This window comes from Podarcis vaucheri (genome assembly GCF_965113315.1).
Source record: "Podarcis vaucheri genome assembly, chromosome: 4".
Lineage (NCBI taxonomy): Eukaryota > Metazoa > Chordata > Lepidosauria > Squamata > Lacertidae > Podarcis > Podarcis vaucheri.
The window spans coordinates 56,382,113-56,393,173 of record NC_138762.1 but is presented as its reverse complement, the minus strand read 5'-3'; the positions used below and the strand labels follow the sequence as shown (position 1 = coordinate 56,393,173).

The following is an 11,061-nucleotide window of genomic DNA, read 5'->3' as shown; positions in this document are numbered from 1 at the left end:
CGAACACTTCACCAAAGGTAAGCTCTGGAATTCTCACAAGCAGGCAGAAATCCTCCCGCGGTCGTTCCCCCCCCCCAATATTGAATGTTCATTTTCAAAATATTGAAAAACAAAAATGGTTTTCAGCTGGGAATAGCAATAACTTAATGCTGCAATGTTTTAATTTTTAAAATGTTGCTCCAGAACAACCCTCCAGTGTTATCTGTTCCAATAAATTCTACACAATAAGGGGTTCTGCATAACCTGCAACAATTATAGAATTGCTTGCGAGTCAAGCCTCTTTTTTATCAGTGGAATTTACTTCTTCCAAGCGTTGTACGCTTAGAAATTGTCACAAGGAAAAGGCTAGTGTCTCATTCCAAGGAACTGGGTCGAGATTTTATACATCTCTTTATGGGACATTTCCATCCTCCTTCAAAAAGGTTTTGTTTGTGCAACCACGGATTGATTGCCTCCCCTACGGCCCGATCCGATGCGGATTGGCACGCTCAGAAGCCAAATTTTTCACAGGACCGATCGGAGACAGAATCGTGGGCAGCGCGCACGTGTACGAGAAAAAAACAGAGGAAGCGCAATACATGATTCTAGATACATGATAACAGAGCAGGGAGTAACATCAAATGTGGATGCGGAACCAGGAAATGAAGGACGAAAATGCAAACTTTTATAGAAAATAACGTATAAATAAATAAATAAATAAATAAGCAAGCAAGCAAGCATCGGTCTCTCCCCATCCAAAGACAGTCTAGGCTTTTCTGAATTCTGCTACAGACATAGCGCAAAGAAGTAGCAAGAGGACAGAGAAGCTACAGCGCGGCTATATGGCGCTTCCGGGTCTTTTACGCCTGTTCGTGCCTGGAACCAACAGCAAGAGAAGGGAGGGGTGGAGACCTCCGGACCAATCAGCAGTCCTGTTATCTTCGCGTGAGGAGGGCGGGACAGCCAATCACGGCGGCGGCGGCGTTGGCTGCCTCCCCCGCCACTCCCCGCACCCTCTCCGCAGCCGCTGAGGTACGGATGGGGGCGGGCGCGACGGTTGGCGGTTGGAGCCCCTCAGGCGCGTCGCCCGCGCGCCATGCTGATCACGCTCTGCTACTTGTACTTCTGGGCGCGCTGGGGGGCCTCTTCGGCGGGGCTCATCCGCCGCACGGTGCGCAGGCTGTACAGGACCCGCTGCTCCTTCACCTTCTCTACCTCCTCCTCTTCCTCCAGCCCCGGCTGCCCTCGCCAAACTCCGCAGCACCGGCAAGCTGCCCACCATCCGCTTCGCAAGGCGGGGCCCCGGCGCCCCCCGGAGGAGGAGAGAGTCTGCCTGAGGGTGGGGGACAAGGTGTTCTTCACTGACGAGACCCAGGTGTGAGGCGGGAAGGGAGGAGGAGGAGGAGGCGGCGCGGCCCGTGGCGCGCCCGTTTCGCCAGGTGTACATAAAATGGATGGGCAGCGGGTGGTCCTCCAGTTGTAGGACACCTCAGCCCCGACCAGTTTGGCCAGTAGTCGGGGATGGTGGTAATTGGGGTCCAGTCAGGTATGGAGGACCACAGGCTCCCCACCCCTGATGTATAGGATAGGGGTAGGGAGATTATATATCTCAACACAAGTGTAGGTTATTTGGACGGGGGAGGGAGTTATTGTTACCATGTTTATGTTCCACCTTTTTTCCAAGCCAGTGGCTCAAGGTGGCTTACTTTTTTTTTAAAAGTACATTTTAATACATACTCTGGGGTTTCTGGCCCTTCAACCGCTGGAGGATAGGCAGAAATTAATAGGTGCAGCTGTCCTTAGACTGGGGAAGGTGCAACAATATGGTGACACAGTAGTTTTGTTTATATGTTATGTTTATATGTTTATAGCCTGCCTTTCACTTGAAAGGCCCCCAAACTTGCAAACAAGAATGTTGCAGTTTAAAAGCGACTCCTTATAAAGCAGTTGTTTCTAAAGAGAAAAAGCAGGTACCGGTAACTAAGATTAGATATAGCAGCAGTAAGTTAATTGAAGATTACAGGTGATAATAGGTGAAAGCTCTGGAAAGCCTATTTTCACCCGATGTCTGAATAGTAAGCATAATCAAAAGCACATTTGAGAAAGGAAAAGCATGCTTTTTAAATTTCTAACCTGTAAAAAGTACAGGGATGCTTCGTATGTTAAGTAGTGTTATTTCTTTATACACACACACACCCCACAGCCACATTTAATGGAGATGTGATTGCTCCCAATTGTTTGGTGCATGTACCAGTGAAATGCATGCAGTGGCAAAATCATGCTTGTATGTGCTTGTGTGCGTTAATTATGTATTAATACAGGCTGCTTTGTGTATATAATTTAAAAAGTGTAATGTGTGACATGACCCTAAATATTTTGGTAGGATAAAAGATGGAAACCCTAGGATAATGTTAACTACAACACTGAGGGAGCAATTCAGCATTGCAGTGTTTCAAATATTTTGGTGTAAGCATTTCTGTTTGCCTGACATAATTATTTCCCCTCTTCTCCCCTTGCCTGTCACTCCAGGTGTTCTCCTGACCCCACAAGCTAGTTGGTGAGGGAAGCCCTGTTGTGCTAGTGGAAGACCTAAATATAGCTAAAAACGTGTACAAATAAAAATATGCATTACAAATCATTAAAACACAGATACATATATTCTGAAGCTTAAACCTTCTGTTGCCAGATTGCAAAAGTTTGGGTAAATAAAATTGTATTCAACTGACGTCTGAAAGCTGCAGGTAGAGCTCCACCCATATTAAGGATTGAGTGGCTGGTATTGGAAGATGAGCTTCTGTAGATGTTTGTTTCCTTAAGTCATTTAGCACTGACTCATTGAATCAATGTCACAGTGCACAAGTTGCCAGTGCAAAACTTCAGTGTTACATGAGATCCCATATTCCTGTCCAAGTTAGTAACCTGGCAGCCTCATTCTGCACAAGCTGCAGCTTTTGGACTGTTTTCAAGGACAATCCCATGTGATGGTATTATGCTTCATCAACAAAGTTTGCTCTACATTGTTATGCTGACATGATATAATAGCAACAGTGGTTTTTCTTCTGGAGCAGAAGTCATTGTGCCTCATGTTGGAACAGTGGCTGATAGGATTGCACATTTAACTGTTCATTGTGAAATTAAGCAAAACATCCCTTGCGGTCAGCACTCATGTCCTTCAAAAATGTGAAATATTTTAAAAATAAACATATAATAAGATGAAATCTGTTAGCCTGATGTTTGGCTACAACAATTCATTTAATGCATATGATCAATCAGAGTTAAAATCAAACAAGCAGAAATTTAGTGTATGTAAAAGCGGGTGTGAGATTGAAGAGTTAAGTAAAACATTTAGGTTGCTATCTTAAGTATATTTAGAAATGCAAAAAGCTGCACACAGTATACGTGAACTACCACAGCAACTCAATTTGTGGACTATTTTGTTTGACGTATTTTTTGTAATCTTGTTAATTCTTTGAAACATTATTTTAGTTTCGTAACATGTAAAGCGGCCCCTTGGTGGCTATTATGTCACACTCTGATCTTTAGACAGTCATAAAGTACAAGAGAGTGCAGTCCCAACACTCCTTATTGGAATTGCTAGTGTTAAGATATGACTACCGTAATTTCCACTCTCAGTTGCCAGTGGCATGCATATAGGGTTTTCATGATAGAGACTAACACTTTAACTAACAAAGAAGTAGATTACCTTCCTATACATGTTGGACCTTAAGGTGTTGTAAGATGCCATCAAAGGTGTGGGATTCCAAAAACGTATATGGTATGACACACCAAGTATAGGAGAGGATTCTCTTTAGCCGCTGGTTGGCCACAGTGAGAACACGTTGCTGGACTAGATGGGCCTTTGGTCTGACCAAGCAGGGCTCTTTTGTTTCAGTTGGATCCAGATAGAGCAAAGTGTAGTGAAGTTAGTCTTAACTGTTGTGTTTTCCTGAAATTACATATCAGAGCTCAATTTGGGGAGGAAGAGGTAAGCTTCCCAAAATGTTGTTAAGCATCTCTTTTTCCCTCTCTTTTCCAGTCTGTTGATGATTTAAACAAATGGACGTTGCTTATTGTATCGCCTTTTCATTATTTGGATAAAATACTGGAAACAGAACGTATCACATTTCTAACTGAAAGTATTTCCATTCAAGCAGGCAGTTCTCAGGCTGTAAATTGCTCAACAGAAAAGGTCAGTATGTTCTGTAATGGTTTTGGTTTTATTTTATTTTTTCATAAGATTTTATTAAAGCTTTTTTATAATTCAATAAGATAAATGAACCTAATCTAGATAAAAACACAAATAGAGAAAGAAAAAGAAAAGAAAACTCAGTCCTCTCTCTTTGGCTCTGATTGCCTCATAGAGAACTTGAACCTTTGCTAAGCTGAAATCCTTCCAAAGTATCCTGCTTTGCCACAGGATTCAGAATTTGTCAGAAACCAGTGCATGCTCCTAAATTCCTGTATTCCTAGGTAAAATGCACAGCTATGGATATGAATGCTACATAATTAAAAAAATAATAATCTGGGAAATATGTCGTGATTTTTTTCTTCAGATTGTGAAGTGGTCAGACTATTGTTCACCTTTGGCCTTCAGACCTGGCGAACCTTACATATTATTTGCTGAAACAAGCATAGATAACTTCAGTAGCCTTGGGATAGCGTTCATGGAAAATAGACTCCAAATGGATAATGGAATGAAGCCTCAAAAAATTGTGTGTAAGTATCTTTATAATTAATGTGTTCCATTGCAGTGGCCCACAAAGCGACTTGGACCAACATAACTTACCGTAATTGATGTTCTGTGCAAGAAAACGGTTAGGGTCCATCCTTCTGTCTGTTAATTGTAGTTCCATTATTTATGTCATTTACTAGGTGCATATTTTGTGAATTTAAGGCCCAGTCTTAATATTGCTAGGTCAAGATTATGTGCTGTCAACTTCAACACAACATACTTATGACAAACAGCCCATTTCTACACTTTTCACTGAATTCAGTGCTTGGGGTTGGGACTTTTTATACATCCAATACATTACATATTGAAACAATAATCAATCAATAATGACTGGCCACTGTGTAGATGGGTGTCATAAATAGGACTCATTGATACATCTGGAGAGAAATAGAGGGCTAGATGTCATAGACAATCATACACCACACCATAAAATGCTTTCCTCAACTTTGATGACATCAACTCCCACTCTCAGTAACTAGAAGTAATTTACTCTAGGGAACAGGGCAGTTATGTATGTACAGTAGTGCTCACTATAAGGGGAGAGCCTGTAACTCTGCATTGGTATAGCCAGTGGTCGGGGATGATGGAAGTTGTAGTTTGACAGTATCTGGAGAGCCACAAGTTCTAATGGTGTTCTTGTTCTAATGGTGCAGTTTTATATTTTGAACTTGACTTGTTGCCCAAAATGTTGGGCCATCATTGAGTTCATTTATTATTATTAGCATTAGCATTATGAATTGTGTGTTAAAACGTGGAACTTTACTTAAGCACCTCTCCTATGAAATAGTTATTTGGTGTTCACACCATTCTTGTAAACATTTAATTTTTAATCTCTCAATTCAGTTATTTTGTTGATTGGGTAAGCTAATGACTGACAAGCATAAATCTAATTCTTATCCTGGAGTGCCTCTGGAGTGTAAAAAGTTATAAATACTTAACCATCGCAAAGTATCCTCCAGATACTGGAGAATTTAAAAGTTCAGGTCCTCCTGGTGATGTCTATAATTGTACATTATTTAATAATGCAAAATCTAGTAACTGCTTTGGAATGCAAACTTTTCCTTTAAAAATGTTGTTTTTTAAGCATGCTTAGTTGGAGATGCATTGAAACTAGTGATTTCAATGCACCAGTAGTTGTGCAAGGTCTTCTACATTAATAGTAAGTGAACACAATGGACACAGATAGCAAATGGGAAAGTGCATTGGTATTTTGAAATGGGAAGGGATGACATTGTCATCCAGACTGCCATACTGATGAGAACTGTATCCATAATTTGTACATCTGCATCCAGTCAGCACCACTTTTTTCTTGTACTTTGTAAGCAAATTTCTTAATTCAGAACCTACACAGATGGATATGAGAGCATAACCACTGTCCATACACAGTTGTGTGCTGAACTGACCTGGTTGCTTATTCCTTCTGAAGGTCAGGTCACTGAAGTGTTCTTAGTTGGATATCCAAATATGAGACTCCAGAATTAACACATGCCAATCTTGACCTTTGCCACATGTTTTGGTTCACTTAATTGCTTAGCCGTACTTGTCCTCAGTCTAACTGCTAGGCGTTTTTCTTTTGTGTATGCGTACAATAGCTTATTGGCATAGGGTTTAAGTAAGACAGGCATTTTTTGTTAGGGCAAATGATGACTTCAGTCACCAACAGCTTAATCTGAAGATGTGCTTTGCAAGCACATAATTTTTTACCAACAGCTGCTCCATTGCATCATCATGATAACATAATGTTATATTGCATTGCAAACATGCTGATAGTAAAATGGAGACATGTCATCACAATTATTTAAGATAAGAACACCAGTTTAAGCTTATATTAAAGGCAGCATTATTCAACATTGCCATTGTTATGCATTCTGTTTAATAACTTACTTTAAATATGTCAGCTGTTCACTTACAGAAGTCAGCGCTGGAAGAGTTAGAACAACCGGCTCCAAATACCCCAAAAGAGGGAAATACTAATAAGATGCCACTTGGTGAACTGACTCAAGGGTCTACTTTTAAGACTGATGCTAAACCAGAAGAGGAAGCTCTTGATTGTGCAGCAGGTGGCGATCAAGAAATGCAGAGATCAGCATGTAAATTGCAGAAAGTAAATGAACATCCTGAACAACTTGAGCAAATATCTGAAAAGGAAACAGGAACTGGTGAACATCACCACCTTCATCTTTCCAGCTGTCATGAGTGCTTGGAACTGGAGAATAGCACAATTGAGTCAGTTAAGTTTGCCTCTGCAGAAAACATTCCAGATCTTCCTGATGATTATAGTGGCAATTCCGAAGATGTTAGTGATAATCTGGCAGGAAACCTGAAAAGGGTAAACCTTACTGGGAAGCCTCCTAATATTTTAATTTACGTTGGTTCTGACCCTGGAAAAGTGAAGTTTGAGGAAATAAAATCACTCATCATGGGATGTGTAGATGTTAATGCTTATACAGTCTACCAGTTGTTAGAGAATCAAGTTATGAGCGTTCCATGGCTTGACAATGCATTGCTGTTGATTGTTGCTGCATCACACCCCATTTCAGATGATGTGTCCAAACAATTTCTTGCTTTTATGTCAAAAGGTGGGAAGATTTTGGGACTTGCTTCTTCTTTCACTTTTGGTGGAATACAGCTAAAAAGTAAAGATGAACTGATGGGCAAAATACAGGACTTCGTGTTTTCAACAGCAAAGAGCAAAGAGGTTAGACTAAATATTCTAGCTAGTGGGAAAGTTTTCGAGAGAGAAACTACAGAAGAATTAAGCCCCATGAAGCTACTAGGTTACTTGGAGAGTCCAGATAAAGATATGGTGATTGTCCATCTGCCCTATGGAAATGGTGGTGGAGAAGCCATTCTTTGTCAGGTATGGTAGACATATGTTTTGTTTGCAAATGTTTTTCTCAATGTTTTCTTAAAGAATCCTGCTTTCTAGAAAATGATGGATTTGTAGGCAGATAGATTTTCCAAGAACATGTCTGTAAGTCTGCACTACAGCATTTCCACTGTTCCTTCTCTAGTAATAAAATTCCATATTATAGCCTCTTCATAAAAGGCAGTATCACCCAGTTCCAACATTCAGATTAAGTGATCTAGCATTTAAATTAATTTAAATTCTAGGCTGTTGGAAAAAATATTTTTGGGCTATTTTTAAACAAGATCAACAGTGATCTTAGCAAGTAAATATTCATTTTCACTGTAGTACCATTTCTGCTTTCTGTATTGTGTTAATGTGTAGTTGCTATAAAAAACAACCCAAGTAGCTGGTGATTGAAGATTATCAAGGTGCATCAGTGTAGTTGATTATGCAGTTAATGTAGTAATCCTGGGTTTTTAAAAGTGACTTTTAATACATTTGAAGGGTAATATTTCTGCCTTGTATTCACAGGCACATTTGGAAGTGAATGTCAAGGGTTTGTCTACTCAAACAAAGGATGACTTCAATTTGCTCAAAATGAGCAATGCCAAAAGATATGATGTTCTTACCGAAATCCTGGCACTACTTCATTTGAGCTGTGATTTAAGTGAAGTTCCCCAATTAACTCCTATTTACTTGCTCTCATCTGATAAGGTGAGCCTTATTTAATTGTATTCAATTTAAAGGCAGCATTCAAAATGCCCAGTTGCTCACTTTACTGTGGTTTCTTTCATACAATATTTTATTATTGGACAACAGTATGTCTTTGACTGCGTTAGTAATTGGGCATAATAAAGAACTTAAGTCTTTGGAATAATTTTGCGAGCTATAGAAACCAGTGTTCCTTTTAACAGGCAGAAGTTAATGAACAAAAATACATAAAAAAATAAAAGAGAGAGAAGGCTTGCAAGTATATTATGACTGAAGTTTTAGTGAACTGGAGCGCTTCCACAGCAGATCTTAAGGTTTAGGGGAAGAAACACAATCGGCATGAGAAACAGGTTGGAGTTCACCATATTCAAGATCAACTCAAGAGTCCACTTCATCAAACTTATATCTGAAGTGTCCACTTCATCAAACTTATATATTCAACTTATATCTGAAGTGAATTCTATGTTGTGAACGCTTCATCCCATAATAAATTTGTTAGCCTTTAAAGTCCTACATGACTGCTGTTTTTGTTACAATAGACTAACACAGCTATACCTTTTTTGGAGTGTGGTCCTTGATGCCTTTTACTTCTGTGTGTTGTGGAAGCTTATATTCGCAGTTTACAAGTTTTATTTTTCCATTGACTGAGTTTCTTGCATTTTTATGGAATATGATTTTATATAATCTGAAATGCTTTTCTGATTGCTAAGCTAAGATTGAATCATTACATCTACACATTTTGAAATGTCTGAATAACATGACAGTAATTTAGATGTGATTATGAAATTTTAGTCCATCATTCACTTGGTTTCAGTAAATCATGAATACAGGGGACAATAACATCAAATATATTAAATATATACTGATAATAGCATTAAAACAATGCTTTAATATGTTGAATATGTGCTTATATATATCCATACAGTAACCTATATATAACCTATTTCCTTAGGTTATTGTATGTTTCCTGATGATTCTTCCTGTGATCAAATCCTAAGTATCACAATCTAAAATGAGGGAATGGTACTATCAGACTGACAGTATGCCTTTGCAGTTAGCTTGGTGCAAGAGTAGAGGGGGTGTTCCTTGGGCCAACTTAATGAAATTAATTTGGATTGTGGGAAAACTTGTTCCTTTGCATCTATCTCTTGGAAAGCTTTTTAAAATTATTTATATCCAGCCATACTGTCTTTCTGACTTGTAATTCAATCACATTTTGGAAACTAATGCTTGTTTAATATAGGTATTTATTTTCAATGTAAATAGAGTTTCAGTTGAATTTGAGAAGGTTTTTAATCTTTAAAGGCAGTGTAAAATATTTAAATGACTGAATAAATTATTCAGAACATACTGTGTACAGATCTAAACTAGCTCATTTCAGTGTCTGCTTATACAGTTTTCTAGCACTTTTAACATTTATTATTGGTTTTGGGGGAAGAAACATTATGCCTCTGAATGCCAGTTGCTGGAAATCACAAGTATGAAGAGTGCTCTTGCACTCATATTCCACTGGTGTGCTCCCCATTGACATCTGGTTGTTACTGGGTTAGATCAGCCTTTGACCTAAGTCTAATAAGACAACATTTATTGTCTTGCCACAAGATGGCACTTCTGAGCTGCTTTAGAGCTTAGGTTTGTCCTGTTGAAATAGTGAATTTAATAAAAGTGATTATGTTTGCCTTATTCAGACACTGGTTATTAGGACTTAAACCTAAAGATTGGACTTAAAACCAATCTTAAGCAGCTCAGGGAATTCAGAAGATAGGTTTGCAGCAAATTGCACTGAAAATAATATTTACATTTTAAAAATTCTTGATCCTGGGTTCACTTTTCATTGCATAATTTACACAGGAATAGACCTATAGCATTTTCGTTTCACTTCATAAACACACACTGGTTGCTTCTATTTTGGATGTCTTCCATTAAAAATTGCTCCCTCCTGTCTTTTGCTACCTCTTTGCCCCTGAAGATGTTGTTTACTACAAACACACATTGAGGGGAAAATAGCAGTTAGGTCAATTTCAGGAGAAAAGTGGTGTGAGGTTGCAGTCTGGATCATAGAATTGTAGAGTTGGAAGGGACTACAAGGGTCATCTAGTCCAACCCCCTGCAATGCATAAATATTTTGCCCAACATGGGTCTTGAAACCACAGTCCTGAGATTAATGTTCCATTAACTGAACTATCACACATTCCAGATCAAGGCTCAGTGGCTGCTTTTTCTTCAAAATAAAAGCAGTTAGGTTAAACAAATGTGCTTAAGCAGATGACTACTGTTACATCTAATTTGGCCCTAATACAATAATGTCACAAACCTGCTATATTTTATTTTTAGTTGAATGGAAAACAAATGCTACATGTATAGCTGTGTCAGCAATATATGCTTGTGCTTGCAAGTATTAAAGGCTGAAGGAGGTGCAATCTGTTAACCTCTTACTGTAGCAAGCCAGTAGAAATCATTACAATGAATAATTGATTCTCAAATAGCTTTGTTCTTTTTTCAAGTACGTACATATCAATGTTTTTTCTGTGAAGGGTAGACCTGCAAAGCTCATTGTACTTCATATATTGTTCAACCTTTTTCTTGTATTATCTCATTTTTATTTTACTGTAAATTAAATGCAACAGGATTTTTTTAGTTTAGTTTAATGCAAAAAAAGTTTGCACACCAAAAAGAGTAAAGTATGTTTTAAAGTTTTTTTTTGGTAAATTATTGAAAATACATCAACTGGACATGTCAGCCACATCATTTTGGCATGTTCAGTCCTCATTGGGATGCTTAATAATGT

General features: G+C 38.6%; 1 protein-coding gene across 2 annotated transcripts in view; it reads left to right on the top strand.

Moving 5' to 3' along the window:
• Positions 1-989: 989 nt before the first annotated feature.
• HLCS (holocarboxylase synthetase) overlaps positions 990-11,061 on the top strand; it is an 86,781-nt gene continuing 76,709 nt past the window's right edge. The window contains exons 1-5 of one of the 2 annotated variants that reach the window (XM_082220496.1): positions 990-1,011; positions 4,016-4,168; positions 4,533-4,695; positions 6,610-7,571; positions 8,094-8,276. In XM_082220496.1, coding sequence (XP_082076622.1) covers positions 4,644-4,695; positions 6,610-7,571; positions 8,094-8,276 — 1,197 coding nt within the window. In that variant the 5' untranslated portion in view covers positions 990-1,011; positions 4,016-4,168; positions 4,533-4,643. The other variant, XM_082220495.1, reaches the window with a different exon arrangement.